Source organism: Talpa occidentalis, unplaced genomic scaffold (genome assembly GCF_014898055.3).
Source record: "Talpa occidentalis isolate TD23 unplaced genomic scaffold, MPIMG_talOcc4v2.1 talOcc4.4, whole genome shotgun sequence".
Classification (NCBI taxonomy): domain Eukaryota; kingdom Metazoa; phylum Chordata; class Mammalia; order Eulipotyphla; family Talpidae; genus Talpa; species Talpa occidentalis.
This window is the reverse complement of record NW_023604295.1, coordinates 125,437,489-125,453,998: the sequence shown is the minus strand read 5'-3', so window position 1 is coordinate 125,453,998 and position 16,510 is coordinate 125,437,489. Positions and strand designations below refer to the sequence as shown.

General features: G+C 33.5%; 1 protein-coding gene across 24 annotated transcripts in view; it reads left to right on the top strand.

The window, feature by feature from the left end:
* The window catches only part of MBNL1 (muscleblind like splicing regulator 1), a 186,701-nt gene that overhangs the window by 160,479 nt on the left and 9,712 nt on the right, over window positions 1–16,510 (top strand). For 7 of the 24 annotated variants that reach the window (XM_054701006.1, XM_037526277.1, XM_037526272.1 and 4 more), the window contains 4 exons: window positions 8,452–8,709; window positions 9,869–9,922; window positions 10,808–10,961; window positions 16,041–16,076. In XM_054701006.1, the coding sequence (XP_054556981.1) occupies window positions 8,452–8,709; window positions 9,869–9,922; window positions 10,808–10,961; window positions 16,041–16,076 (502 nt within the window). The remainder of the gene's footprint in view (window positions 1–8,451; window positions 8,710–9,868; window positions 9,923–10,807; window positions 10,962–16,040; window positions 16,077–16,510) is intronic. The other 17 variants (XM_054701009.1, XM_037526282.1, XM_037526279.1 and 14 more) reach the window with 3 other exon arrangements.

Genomic DNA, 16,510 nt, shown 5'->3' with positions numbered 1-16,510 from the left:
TTGTTATAGTCACATAAAAAAAGCAGAGTTTGCTTTAGTGTTTAGAGCATTTTACTAAGATATAGCTATGCTATATTTGACAAATACAATGTTTATAGAGCCACAACATCCATATATAATACAGTGGATAAGAACTTTGACTTTGGGGTCAGACTACTTCTTTGTGCCTCAGACTCCTCATTTAAAAAATGAGAGTTTAATAGCACTTACCTCAAAGAGTTGGAGGACTGTCTGACACATGCATCCTAACTGTTCATGTCGTTGCTGCTATCAAGAACAACAAATTCTACCAACCCCCTAATAAATGTTCTCATAAAGAGGTAACAAAGATTATTTAGTATATTATCTATAAAACATTTTGAAATTTATTATTGCAAGTTTCCTCTAGAGCCTCAACAATATTTTGGTTACAATATCAAGGCAGCTTTGTTTGTGAAATGTTCTCTTATAAAAGTTTTTTAATTGCAGATTTCACAATGCTATAAGTCTTAAAGTATGATCAGATGTATGTGTTTTGCTGGTGTTCCATGAAAAAGAAATTAAAAATATAAATCTTACATTGAAGTGGTTGTTCAGAGTTCCAGCATGACTGTAAATTAATGGATTTGGTAACTTATAAATGGAGTGAAAAATGGTAACATTTACTGTACAGTGAAGCTCTAAAACCTGGCATGGTTTCCAGCTAAAGAATAAAATAACCTCTTTCTCTTTTCCCTGATGAGAATGAGGCAATAGTTTGTGCTGAGAAGTCTTGCCTGTGTTAATTACTGGAAAGAAGGCAAAATAAGCTGCTATGTGAAGATAAATGACACTAATAATTTATCGGGTTAGAAGGAATTTGTTTATTAAGCACCAATATCTTCTTTATTGTTTTGATGCGTGACAAGGGATCTCAGATTTCATCATAGTTAACAATCACCATTACCTTTTTGATAGTAATACCAATAGTTAATATTTACTGTATATTTACTGTCTACGAAACATACCAACCTTTCACCTGCAACACATATTTAATTCTCAAAACAATCTTCAGTCTCGTTAACTCCATTTCACAGGAAATAAATTTAAGGGCAGATATATAAAGTAGCTTATTCAAGGTCACACAGTAGGATATTCAGATAACATATGAACTCAGAATTCCATTTTTAAACACTGTATTAACCTCCATTTTCCATGAAATGGTATTACAAAGAGGAGCCAGCAGATTTTGATTCCTGTATACTTTTTAAGTTTCTTTGTTTAAAGTATTTCTTATGTAGTATTTCTTATTTCATTGAACATTTTGGGAAAAGCTAGTAATTAAGAAAGTGCCATAAAGAAAATTCAGGAAGGATGTTGAGACCAAGCCCTCTCTCAGCCAAGGACTGTGCTTTATGCTAGTGAGATACACCTTGACTTGTAGGTAGTTTGTCATTGTACAGTTGTGCTTGCTCACTAATTAACTAATGCTATTTGAAGATAATTTAGAAGGAAATTTAAGAAATTGTACGTATTTAAAAATTATTGGAATCACTTTTTCACTACTGACCTTTCTGTAGCAAAAGTTGGGTTTGTAATGCTTAATTGATTGATTAGTGGGAACCAAATAGATGATATGAGATGAACTTTAATGAATTAATTACTAATCACAGATACTCAAAAAGCTGAGAAATCTCTATTTTTTTATAATTTTTTAAAGATTTATTTATTTATGCATACAAGCACTGGGGTACAGGCCAGAGATGTGGGGGGTGAGAGGATTCACCAGAGACAGAGTGGGGAACAGAACAGGTGGATTGACTGAAATACACTGCTGAGGGGAGCAGCAGGTGAGACAGGAGAGGTCTGCTGCGCCATGTGGGTAGCTCCCTGGCCAGGGATTGATCTCGTGCTGCAATGGCTGCAGACAGCTTCATAGGTTGCGTCTTAACCCCTTGCGCCACCAGGGAGGCCCTGAGAAATCTCTATTTTAATTTCTTCAGAAGGCTGAGTGGTGTGGACAGAATGCTTCTAAACTAATCCTCCCACAATTTCAGTTGTCAGTCCCTGGTTATATTTCATATGGTGTTTAATTAGAGTGATGCCTTTGGTCACTTGGCTTTGTTTTGCTTTCATGTATTTTGTCTGTCTTCATCTGCACAAGTTACAACAAATGGATACTGCTGCATGAACTTTCATTTCCTCTTAACTTGAATTCTACTTATCTAGGTGCCTGATGGGAGGGCAGCTTCCTATCTTAATTCATGTTAACAAGATCTGATTCAATGTCACTGCTGCAGCTCGTTAGAGTATTGCAATGGGAGGCTAAGGGGCAAGTCTTTCTGCTCTGCGCATGTGATTTTAGACACTCTTATCTTCAGGTATTTCCTCTTGTGTGCTACATCTTGCACTGCATATCGGAGTGTAAAAGACATGGCAGTAAATGAACACACACTTATTTACTAATTGGTCACATGTTGAGTTAATAGGGGTTTCAATCTGCTTTTTTTCCTCATGAACTGAAGTACATTTTTAAATCCTCAGTCCTTTTTGAGATGAGAAATTTCAAATCAGTCAAAATACCAATTCTTCTTGCTACTTCTTTCTTTTTTTGCCACAATTGTTTAGACAATAATATTAAAGTCTGTAGATTATCAGCCTTCTAGGTTCTTATTTAATTACTGAAGGGATCTGACATATTTGTAACATCCAAGATGATACTACCAAAAAATATTAAAGTTTGAAAATGGGAATCAAGGGTTAGCGCTAATGATAGTGCTAATTAGATGAGTAAACTTGGTTTCAAGTTTCTCATATTCTCTGAGCTTCCTATTCCACACATATAAAATAAGAGAATTGTACTAGATAATCTCTAAGATCATCTTCATTTGGGATATGTTAAGGACATTAAGGTCATTTTCTTGTTTATAGTACCAGCTGCAAGCTATTTAAAGTTGATTTAAAAGACATTTTTTATGTGTGTGTATAAAACAATTATTTATTCAGTATTCATATTATCCATTTTTTGTTGGCTCTCTTTTAGAAGATGTTATATAATGTAAAATTCAATTGTCATGGTTTCTCCAAAGAGACACAAATAATATTAAATTTTGGTTACCATAATGTGGCTTTTAAAATTTCATCTTGTGACCTTGGGCTGTAATTTCCAAGTACAGTTTATTTTCAATGATTATTCAAAGAAATTGTTAAAATCTATAACACTGGAAAGAACTGAGGCTTTAGTCATATTCCTGTTTGATTGTGAAGAGTTGGTGACTAAGGATATCATTGTTTTGCTTATTTTGAAGACACACAGTAATTTTCTGTGGTGCAAAAAGGATCCATGAGTGCATTTATTCTCTCATTTATTCAACAAGATCCAGTGAAGAAAACCTTATAATTGACTTATCAATAGCTAGAAAAAACCCGTATCAGACTAGCACCATGCTCTTAAAATTATGCCCAATAACTTATTCAGTGAATGAATAAATGAGTCACTCAAGCAATCAACCAGTTAATCAATTAATTGATGTCAGAAAGATACATGCCCTTATGCAGAGCTTAGGTTATCCAACAGAGGAAATAAAACATGACATAGTTAGAACATTTGTTAATATTCTCCTTTGAAACATGTTTGCATTTTGAGCATTCCAATTACAAAATATGGCATTTTATTCATGCCCCTAGTTCACAAGTAATGATTTTCAAGTTTAAATGTGATTAGATCACTAGGGATGATGTTTAAAAATGCAGGATGTCATCCCCACAGACTGATTCCATAGATCTTCATGGGCTCAGGACTCTTTCACAGATCTGCAAGGCAATTTTAAATGCAAATGGTCTATAAAACACTTATTCCAGAGGATACTTGCACCTGTTATTTAAGATTCAGCTTCTTATCATTTACCTCATGTGCAGTTGAGTGTGACTCTGAATTTAAAATTTGCCTTCTCAATTTCACTTCGCATTTCACATTTTGTTAATATGCTGGAACATGATAAACAAAATAATGACATGTTTTCGGTAAACAGTGATGATTATTAAGGTTGTTTATACCATATAAAAGCATTAAAAACAAAAGACAAACCAATGACCACCTATTCCAGACCCTGATGAAGATGTAAGATTGTCAGTTGATTAATAGCGCTATTTTTATATCCGTAACCTATATCAGAAAAAATGATGTGTTCCAGGGAAGGTAAGCAAACCACATGGCCTCTGATATTTTCCGTAATAATTTATTAACAAATAAAATATTCTTGTGCTGAAAGTTTTATTCTATGGAGGAAATCTTGGCGTGACTTTCTAATTCTGGCCACTGGGTAATGGATGCGTCCACTGCTCAATGACACATCAGAGTCTGGTAACTATTATTTTCCTATGGTAAAAAATGATACCTGTATAACACACACAAAACAAGGATTTAAAGGTAAATAAGTGAAGACATGCCTAGGTTTGGGTTTTAATTGGACCTTAATGGATTTGCCCTGATCTATGCCATATAAAAGGCATTCAATTAAAAAAAATTAGAAAAGCAGAATGTTTTGAGAACATTAGAAAGGCTTATTGATAAGATTATTTAATTTTGTATTTTTATAGAGAATATTTGACTATTTCTATTATGATATTTTTATTTCTCAAAAAAAAAAATCCAAGATATCTTCAGTTTTCTTTGTACACATCTGTGTAGTTAAAATTTTCCTTTTAAAAGATCTGTAATATCTCAGAGCAAAGATGAGGTAAGCCCTTCTTGTCTGCCATGTGAAGTCTCCTCACCCCCTCTTTGATACCTCAGGTCCCTAAACACAGAATAAATATCCCCATTCTGCTCCATTATTCTTTGCTTTACATCCATGGATGTTTCCTCTGGAAATGGAATGCAGTATCTATTTTCAGTTAATTCATGATTTTTACTATAAAGCAACTGTTTTCCATTTTATATACAGTTTTATAAAACTTACCTGATTTGCAAAATAAAACTTTCCTTAATACTATTAGTATAAATGACTCAACAAATATTCTTCTTGAAGTACATTATGTGTTTACATAAAAATATGCACTTATTTTAACTTACTTAATGATTTTTAAATCATTTACTGAGCTAAAAATATACATTTATTGACCCACTTACACTCGTTCTTCACACTTATTCTTAAAAATTATCAAAATGTATAGTCATGAGTATATTCTTTGCAATATTATGTGTAAATGAAAATATTGGAAATCTAGATGTTGTCTGAACATCTAGAACATCTGAAATTGCCTATATTATACACTTCTATTTGCTAGAATTTGATGCAACCTTCAACAATAATCACTCTGCATCCTAGTTGGGAATCTTATGCTACCATGTTGAACAAAAACTGGTCTTAGTAGCTATACTGTAATTACAATGATTTGAAAGATGTGTTCATGCAGGCTGGATGTAACTAGAACAAGGAACTATACTGTTATAATTTTCAAATTAATTTTACCATCTGAGTCCCAAAGTCTCTGTAAATTATACAATTTCTTCTCGTTAGAATTACACAGTTTTGTTGAAAATTTGGCTGGAAATTATAATTAGCTCATATAATTCCCCATCAAAGATATTTCTTTTTGAGAATCAGTATACTCTGTTATTTTTTTTTTCAGTTTACCAGAGAAAGAAAGTCAAATTCATATTCAGAAGTTAAGTGATAAATCTGATTTTTTGGTGTGATTATTAGAGGGAAGAAATGTGTTTTAAAAGCTTTGAGAAGTTTGATCTGTTCAACTATGAACCCAACAAACTCACTTGTACATTTAATACTTGGCAAACTTCTCCAGCCTCTGGCCTATAACTCTAACCAATATAAGTCTTAATAGATTTTCTGTTTTGTCTTTGTTTTTTCAAAGGCAAGAATAATGGGAAAGAACAGCTAATTCAGTGTATATTTTTTCTATCCTATTGCTCATGTCAGGAGAAAACAATGTGGGGAAAGAAAAAGATAAAGCAGTCAGAAATGCATATCGTGCAAAAGCAGTTGATTAAATTCTTTGAACCCCAGAAAAAAGATAAATTCTAAGCTAATGGTGGATAGTCATCAATTCTGCTTAAATATTTTTAGAATTCTCCCTAAATGCATTCTGTAAGAAAGTAAAAGGGATGAAATTGTAATAAACATTGACCTGTAACCACACAACACCTACATAAAGCTGATGGAGAGGGATGAGGTGGTGTCATAGAAGGACCATTTTTATGCGACATGAATTTAAGGTCACATCACTGAAAATAAAAAGAACATTGAGATGGAGAAAGAAAGTCAAAGCAGCCCAGCACTCAGATTATATTTTGGGAGAATGACACTCAAATTCCTGCCATGACCACTGGCATTATTGTTTTCTGAAAAATAGCACATCTTTGATTTTAATAGTTAGTAGAAAAATAAATTAATAAACCACAAATAAACTGCCTTCCAATCTTCTTTCTTATCAGTGTGGCATCTTTCTTGTCAATGTGGCAAAAAATAAGATAAATTGAAAAATAGTGATAGCTACTTGCTACCAATTTCTTATGAGCACATTTCAAAATGCAGGAATTACTGCAGAAGTTTGCTTAAACAGAAAATTAACCCTTTTATTTGGGCTATAGTACAAATTTAGCTTAAATTATACAATTAGCATAAATTATATACGTAATGGGAAAAGATTTTATTCCTCATGATTTATTTAAGTGGGTGTCTCTTCCTATATTGATGATTTGGTGAGTTTTGATTAGAGACTGGGGATTTGTGGGTTAGCAAACTCCACAGTTATTTCCATGTTTAGCTGGACTGGAGCAAAACAATTCTAAGTAGCAGCCTAATCATTTTTGCTTTTCAAATTATAAATTCCTGGTTATCCTTATGTTTTTCTATTCAAAAAGATATGCGCAGTGATTAAAAAATGTATGATCTTCTGTTAACTTCTCAGTCACCTTTGTGTTCTTAATCTCTCAGAGTGGCGCATAGTAGTTATACAGTAATTCTTTTAAAAGAAATAAATTGAAAGAGATGATGAATAGTGTCCCTATCATTGTGTATGAGGAACGCAACACTTTAGCAAGCTTGACGTTTCCAAATAGTGCAAGATGTCATGAATAATGTTCTTTTTAAAAAGAAGTATCATGATACAAATTATAGAGTCCTTTTTTTTAAAAGGAAGTACTTTCCTTAATTATGGGATATGAATATAATGGGGAGAAACAACTAGAATTAAATGTGATCTTATGTACACAAGTCCAAGAAAACCTTTGCTATTTAAATCTTAACAAGGTTCTCATTTATCTTTCTTGGTGAATTCAAAATAAAGGGCTGGGGTCAGTATTTGCTATGTTGTGAAAAATAAAAACTGTTGCCTTGAAGCGTGAAGTCGGAGTATGAAGGTATTAAAAGGACATTCTGTGTTTTAGATGGCCCTCTTGTGGCAAAAAGGTCAAACTATCCCAAATGAAGACAGTGCTGGAAACCTGATATGAGCAACTTAAAATAATTAAAAGAAATAATCCATTTTCACCTTTTTCCAAGGGTCCTCACGGCAAAATTAATAAATATAAATAAGTGATAACAGAAACTAATATTTTCCATCTATTGTATATATCTACCAAGTGAATCTGTAATGATTGAAAAATTAGTAGTATATAATTAGTAGTAAAATTAGTAATATATATTACTAAAAAGCCTATCACATTTTATTTTTTATACTTTTTGCTTGGAAATAGTTTCAGATTAGCACGAAAATTGCAAAAACAGAGTTAAGAGTCCCTGTGTATCCTTCACCCAGCTCACCTAAATATTAACATCTTATATAACCAGAGTATCACTTACAAAACCAGAAAATTAGCATTGATACAGTGCTATTACCCAAGCTGCAGACCTTAATCAAATTTCATCAGTTGTCCTACCAATATCCTTTCTCTGACTCCAGGGTCATCCAGGGTTTTAGACTTTCTTTGCATTGGATGACCTTGTCACTTTGAAAGAGTATTGATAGGTTGTTTAGTAAAACACCTTCCATTTCAGTTTGGCTGATGTTTCCTCATGATTAGATTCAGGCAATGTATCCTCAGCAATAATAAGTAAAGTGGGACTATGCCCCTTTCTCAGGGCATCAGATCAGCAAGTACATGATGTCTCTTTACCAGTGATACGATCTTTGGTCACGTGGTTAAAGTGGTGTCTGCTAAGTTTCTCCATTGTATAATTGCTCCTTTTCCCTTGGTAATTAATAAATATATCAACATAATTTTCAATCAGATGTTTTACTATCACTGGAATCACAAATGCATTTTCTTTTTCATGGATATTTTATTTACCGATAATGGGATTTAATTGTATACCAGGCTAGGAATTTTCAAGTTATTTTTACAAGTGATTTCTTTTCCCCCTTTCATCTGTAGCCTTCTGTCAACAGTCTTGAACTCTCAGTTAAAATCTTCAGAAAGATTCTTCTTGATTATGTTGACTGATTCCCATGCACTTAATGACCTCGTAGGTGTGTCGAGAGTATCAGCGTGGCAATTGCAACAGAGGAGAAAATGATTGTCGGTTTGCTCACCCTGCTGACAGTACAATGATTGACACCAATGACAACACAGTCACCGTGTGCATGGATTACATCAAAGGGAGATGCTCTCGGGAAAAGTGCAAATACTTCCATCCTCCTGCACATCTGCAAGCCAAGATCAAGGCTGCCCAATACCAGGTCAACCAGGCTGCAGCAGCCCAGGCTGCAGCCACCGCAGCTGCCATGGTGAGTAGAGACAGCAGCCTCTCTTGCTAGCAATCAAAAAAGAAAAGTGAACAACTATATCTGACTACAAGCTATTCATTTATTGACCTTTTTTTTTTTTTTAATTTTTGCTGAAGATATGTTTGTTCAGGTATCCCAGACAATACATAATGAAGTTACTGTTCACAGAAGTGAGGGTAACTCCTCAAATGGTTCCGATCGCTCCCACCCTTGGCCTAACTCAGTTTGTCTCATTCTGGATATGGAATTTCTGAACTTTCTCTTTGTTAAAGAACACCCCCGTCTCCCTTTCAATTTAACGATATTGCCATTTCTGGTCCTCTTATTTCTGTGTGCCATCTGATCAGCCATCGTTTTCCTTTGGTGTGTTCTTTTGCACATCAAGACTCTTCTCTATGTATATCTTGCATTTAACAATAACAAAATCTGGAACTATTTAGGAGAATTGCTTCAAAACTTGTTTTTAGAATTAGCTACAAGATTTTTAACATTATGCTACCTAGATTGTCTTAAATAATATTGTGGCATAAACATAATTATCAAACTAGAGCAGCTTGCCTATGCCATCACAAGAAGGAGAAAGAGCAATACTCAAGGAGTTAGAAATTGGATTATTTAGTACAGACACTAAACTATGTTCTTAAGGTAAATTTTAATGTCATCTAATAGCTAATTTTAATGAGTCCATTCTTTGTTCTTTGCTTAGCTGTTTTAATGTTGTCCTTTTTTACATGAATATATGACTTAATCATTAAAATATTCATAAAAATCACTGTGTGGTATTTCATAGCACAGTAAGATGATCACGAGAGAGGTCTTTTCTGTGTTTGTTTATGGATACTTGAGCAAAAATACAGAAGGCAGACTCTCTCCTCTCTTCCTTTCACTCTTTTTTTTTTTTGTTAGAGTATCTTGTTTGTAATTAACTACAAAGAGGAGTTATCCTCCCAATAACAACTCAGTAGTGCCTTTATTGTGCATGCTTAGTCTTGTTATTCGTTGTATATGGCATTCCGATGATTTGTTTTTTTATTTGTTTTTTCTCACCTACCCAAAATGCACTGCTGCCCCCATGATGCACCTCTGCTTGCTGTTTATGTTAATGCGCTTGAACCCCACTGGCCCATTGCCATCATGTGCTCGCTGCCTGCTAATTAAGACTCAGTCGGCTGTCAAATCACTGAAGCGACCCCTCGAGGCAACCTTTGACCTGGTACTATGACCTTTCACCTTTTAGCTTGGCATGTAGCTTTATTGTAGATACAAGTTTTTTTTTTTTAATCAATTTTAAAATAGATATTCCTTTTTCTGGTATAAAGTTGTAAAGTACAATGAAAAAACTGAGTGTGGTTTCCTGACAAAATTAGTGGAAAGAGTGTACAATAAGTACCTGGACGGATATCATACAATGAAAGATTCCAAAAGCCCAGCAGCCCACATTCAGTTTAACTACATTGTAGAATGTTCTAATGAAATACTTTAATAACATTAAAAATGTATTTTTGACTGTATATTTATGTACCTGTTTGGTTAGCATGGCTTTAGTGATAGAAGTAGTAGTTACTTTTGAATATTTATAGTTAAGTGTTTAAGAAAAAAAAAAAAACTTGCATGTTCTGGGACATTTGCATGTCTAGGTAGCTCTGGGGGGAGGAGCAGAGTGGGATTAGGTTTTATTTGACCTGTTTCAGTCACTGTACAATTAACTATTAACATTGCTTATACTTGTCAATCCATGGAGCGCGCAGTGCAGCTTTTCTTCTTTTCCCAAATCAACGGCTTCTCACAGAAAGCCTGAAGCATTATGGGACTTAAAACACTTTAACACACATGATAACATATGCTCTCGTACTAGTGGGTTTTTTGTTTTTTTTGTTTTTTGGATGAAAATAATGCTTCCTTTAAAGCTTTATCTTGCATTTTTTTCTTTTCTTTCTTTTTTTTTTTTTTTAAATTGAATTTTTCCCCCCTTGGGTAGTTAAGTGCTCTGCTGCTTGCTTTGCTCATGCTTCCTAACAATTTTTGCCTTCAACTGATTTTTCTTTTTTCTTTTTCTCTTTTTACTGGTATTTGTTTTTTATACTCATTCACTAAACAGGGAATTCCTCAAGCTGTTCTTCCCCCATTACCAAAGAGGCCTGCTCTTGAAAAAACCAACGGTGCCACCGCAGTCTTTAACACTGGTATTTTCCAATACCAACAGGCTCTAGCCAACATGCAGTTGCAACAGCATACAGCATTTCTCCCACCAGGTAAGAGATTTGAGTTTGTCCACGATGAATATGATCATCCACATAGAGTTCTACTGGTAGAGCTCCCCAGTTGTCATTAGTCATAGATAAGGTGGAAGGTAAGGCGGTCAACAGTGGCAACTTATCTGAGGTACTTCATGTGGTTTTCCTTAAAAACTAAGACTTGGAGCTTTAATGAAAAATGGAGTAAAGAGCAGTGATGTTTTATATATTTATTTTTGTTTGTGTAATTTGGAATTGAAATATAGTTCTCTTCTTCTTTTTCCTTTCTTCAACACTGTTTTTTGTCTGTCAAGCTTTTTTATGACACTTTCCTGCTGTAAGACCCCTTGCCTTGATCATGCCATAGAGTTAATTTGAATGACATGAAATGACACTTTCAGTTTTTATTTTTATTTTTCAGCCTTTTTGTTTTCAAGGTGGAGAATAAAAAACTGACTCTGTGTTCTAGAGCTCTAAAATATAGTGCTCTTTTAGGTACCAGTCAGTACATTGTTTAAATAATTACTACTCCTAAGCCAATATTAAAGTGGTCCTCTGTGTCCAGTAAAGTTCGCATTTATTATTGAGTTCTATATTTATTGTTCAGTTGATTTCAACTTAATCACATAAACATGAGGATTTAAAATTTAAAAACTAAACTAACCTGGAAAGTTATGGCATTTACTTTTTGTTTACTTCAAAAAATACATATTAAACTCATATCATTTAGAATTCAACTAACCAGAGACTCTAACCCTATTTTTCTTTCTACCTCTTATTCTTTCTAAAAATTTATATTAAGTTGAATTCAGAGATTGATTAAAATAAATTAATTACTGGTTGTGTATGTCAGTGGTAAAGCCCTATGTTGATAGTAGTTAGTGTTTTAGGTTCATACTGCCATGAGGGACTGAGAATTTATTTTTAGATAAAAGAATAAAGTATTTATGCTAGGGATTGCACACTTATTACTCAAGGACTAAATCTGGAATCCCAAAATATGTGTGAAAGAGTTTTTGCATAAAAACAAAGTAAATCCTTTAGAAATTATATATTCTCTCCGATTCCTAGCCCTATTATTCCCTATTGCCTCAGGCCACATAGTTTCAACCTTTTTGTGCAAAAGAGCTACCTTTATTGAGTGTTTTTCTCTGTTTTGCTGTAATCAGTACTTTACATACATTATCTCATTTTTCTTTCACAACAATGCCAGCAATTTGCCATTATTATTCCTATTTTACCAATGAGTAATTTGGGGCCTACCAGGACCCAGTGATTTGCACTAAGTTACATATCTTTCAAGGTTTAGATAGACCTTTAACTCAGGTGAAGTAGACTTTGGTCACTCTCTCAGTGTGTTTGAGTTCTTTCCATGAAGATGGAAAAAAGGATTTGGGAGAATATTACTAGTCCTTACTGATCACTAACTCCATGGCTGGTGTTTCACACCCCCATCCCCTGTAAACATACATCTATTAGTTTATGTTCACATTGAAGGTTTTTCTAATTTTAGATATATGTATGTATATACACTACTTTTTTTTTTTAAACCATTGCCCTTCAATTACTAAATTGAGTATTTATATAGTTTAAGAGTATTCTAGGATCTCATGTTGTGTGTGTGTATTTTACCCCTGGAATTAGGATGTATAAAAAATATCACTTTCATTTGTATCAGTTTATTTTCTTGAATTTAAATTACATCAATTCTATGTTGTATAGAAATATCAGGCATTACTGGAATTCTAAGTCCCCATATTCACATCTCCTAAACCTCAAAAAGAGGTCCTGTGGCTTCAGAGAAGTTACCCTTTCTCCATTTTTAACACTGATATGCTTATTGGCCCAACTTACAAAGCCTCTTGAAGGCAGATTCTGCACTATTTCTGTGCCTGCTTTGCAACCAGATATCATGGCCAAGCCCGAAGACTCACATGCAATGCATTTTCTTAAATGCCTGCCCCCTTCAGGGATCCTTCAAAGAACAGATTTCATGCCCAACTACTTATGGGCCTTGCAAACTGCCTGCATTTCTGTCTTCTCTTCCTCATCTTTTCGCCTCCTGCCATTTCAGAAGCACACTCTCTCTTCTCTCTGCCTACAACACTGCCCTCAATCAATGTAGCCTTATGACTTTAAAAGTTCTGAAAATAAGCTTGTTCTAAGCGCTTTCAACTTTGACTTGAGTTGTAACTCTACCAGAAATAAGAAAGAAATGGGCAGGAAGATTTCTGTGGTGGTGGTGCAGAAGAGAGAAGCAGGAGAATGTTTTTGGTTTTACAGAAAGAAAAGAAAACAAAGGTTTCCATTGTGTTACCTTTATTAGAATTAATAAAATTAATGCAGATATTTTACTCAAAACAGTGATTAAAAATCAGGCTTGAAAGTATAAACCAACTGTACTGAAAGTTATAGCTTTCTAAACCTTTGTTTTTTGTAAAATTGGGATAATAATGGTAATTGTTTCATTGGATTATGTTGAAATTAATTTTAACCATAATTTGATAGCACATTCTCTTAACGCCTTTTTATATAGGCAATTAGGATAAAGTCAGGAACATAGAAAGCACATTTTTTTTTTATTATTATTGCATGAGTTCAATAGTGCTGTAAAATAGAATTGAATAAATTGAATAGAAACAGGAATAGATGTTGCTTCTTTGGATATCAGTTTTAAGAATAATTCAGTTGATAGTGAAGCTTTAGTCCTAATTATATAAATTATTTTTAGAAGATCTTAAATCAGCTATATAATTTTTATCTTAATATATCTCAATAGACTTAAATGATCACATCTAACATTGAACCTTCAACCAGGTTCCTATTTTAATTACTTTTTTTCTACACTATTCCTTGTCTTTAAAGTTCTTTTAACTATCATATTTGTAAATTATCTCCATGGTTGTTTCCCTGCGTCTTCATACAGATTAATTACAAATTTAATTTAACAAACCATATAATTAAAGTAATGCATTCCTCATAAACACATCACTCTATTATGCAAATATCTTCATAGGGAAAATCTGAAAGCAACAAATACATTCACTTAAATTTTGCCTTATGCTGAAATTTGAGGGCAAAACATTAAATTGGCTCTTTGCACGTCATTATTAGTCAATCAACCCATTTGATGGATTTTATGGTCATTTCAAAAGCAATTTTTGTTTTTGGTAAGTGGGTCCTACAGCATTATGTCTTCATATTTGTGAGTTATTGCACCCTGGCTAGTATTTTCATCGCTGCCTTATGTTTATTTGCTGCAAATCCCTCAAAACTGTGTGCATTGGTTATAAAGGTAATGAGGAAGATAACTCAAATTAAAATTCAAATCATAAAAAGGTTAGAGTTTTAAAGAGATAAAATAGTTAACTTATTTTCAGCATGTGCAGGCTTAATTATGCATGAGATGAAATATAGTAGGCAAATTGCAGCATAACAATAAGTAATAAATTTAAAACATACAACCTGTTTAATATTTAAACTGATGTTAATATTCTTTAAATACCACATTATTTTCTTTCATTTACCGCTTCATCCTATCCTTCCCAGTCCTCCCATCCTACCATTAAAGGTTAAGGATTTCACAAGATCTATACCCAGGATTAAATATTGCTTGCTCTACTGTCTCAAATAACATCTTCGCTAGTACTGGTTTGTTTTTGTTGTCTTGCACAAGTCTTTGACTCAGTAGTAGTAGCAAATGGCAGAAATCCTCCAGCGTCTTAAATAATACCCATCAATATAATATCACCCCACCCAAGAGGATGCAGGCCTAAATCCATTACCAAGTTTAATCAGTGATCATTATGTCTATGATCTAATTGTGACAACACACTAATTGCAGCTGTTTCAAGGATGCCAGTTAAGTAATCTGTGTTTCTCAATGGCAACTTTGTTTTGTAGGGCCATCTCTGACAAGACTCAATTGGCAGATATTTTTCTAACAAATGTTCATCCCAGATGCTGCTAGTGTTTAAATAGGATGTGCCAAGATTGAGATAGAAATATAAAATCATCTGATATTTTGAAACCTAGAAGTCTAAAATAAACTCAGAAAGAACAGTAGTTCTGTATTTGGGATAGTGTCCTGTACTTGGTAAAATAGTTTGGATTTTTCAGTGTTTATATGTCAAGGAGCATAGGGACTATATATAATATTTATTTTTACTTCCCTTACTTGAACGATAGTGAACATCTATTGCTATACTCTGTATGTGATGTTGTAACTTTATTATCTCCCATGCAGGATTTTTATTGAAATCTAATTAACAATTTTTATATGTGAAATTTGTTAGAATATTTGGTATTATAAGAAATCCCAAGGGCCCAAACCAACAATGAACAGCAGTCTGTTTTCCAAGATACCTATATAAATGAATTTGAAGCTTAGAAGAAAGTGTAGCCCCTCAAAATGTTTTCCCTACATTTAAATTCCAAACTAAGACAATGCAGAAGTTTCACTTTTCACTTTATCCATGACTTGCTGCTTGGTGTCCCACCAAATAAAATTCCTGTATAGATGATCACAACCCCTTCCATGTCTATGTGGTTGCTGCTACAATGAACAGGGAAATAAAACCTAGGGAATGAAAATGAATGTTTTGGTTTTGTTGCATTGTTACCAGTTTTGTACACTTTATTATTTATCATTTGAATAATAAAAAATTTCTCTAATTTTTTAACATGTACTCAATAGAAAGAAAACGTTAATAATAGTCATACGTTAAAGTCAGAAATAGCAAAGCTGCCATACGTCTAGTTACCAGATTAAAACAAAACAAATTGCACTATTATTTTTAATAGAATTAAGCAGGTTTAAATTTTTTTCCCAAAACTTTTATTTATATGAAGCAATTAGGAGAAACAAAGTGTACCAGCACACAGTTAAACTGGCTTTTATTCTTCACTTGAGACTGGTTCTAATTGATCACTGTGCTATTGTATGATTTGATTGTGCTGACGGATACATGCCACTGTTCCCATAATAACAATTTTTCTTCTTTGTTCAAATGAATTTCCTAATTACACGTGTGATGGGATGTTTTAATTCTTTTCCCTTTTCAAATCCACCTTCCTGTTGCAATGCATGATGGGCAGGCTCAATATTGTGCATGACACCCGCTACAAGTGTTGGTAGGTGCTTTGTTTCTTGATTATCTTAAACCTATGGTGCACCTCACAGCCCCTCAAAATCCACTGCTAAGTTTAACTTGTATCTATTGGGCAAGTCCATTTCCCTTTTACTAACACCTGTCAATTAAATGCTATTTTCTATTTAATTGACATGGACTCACATAAATGTTTTCTTTATACACAATTTTCCTTTAGTCACCTTTGGTGGATTTTGATTGGACTCTGAGTTCTGGTGTGTAAAAAAATCTATCTTATTAAAAGTAATATACTGTATATTTTGTAATAGTAAATAAGAAAAAAAATGCTGTCATTCAAACAGATAATTGTATGTGTGAAGTAAATTCCTGTATTTTGACTTAGATTTTGAATGTCTGACTATGAACACTATGTAAAATTCTTGTTTTTGACTTAGCAAATTAAGCCTGTTTGTGTCA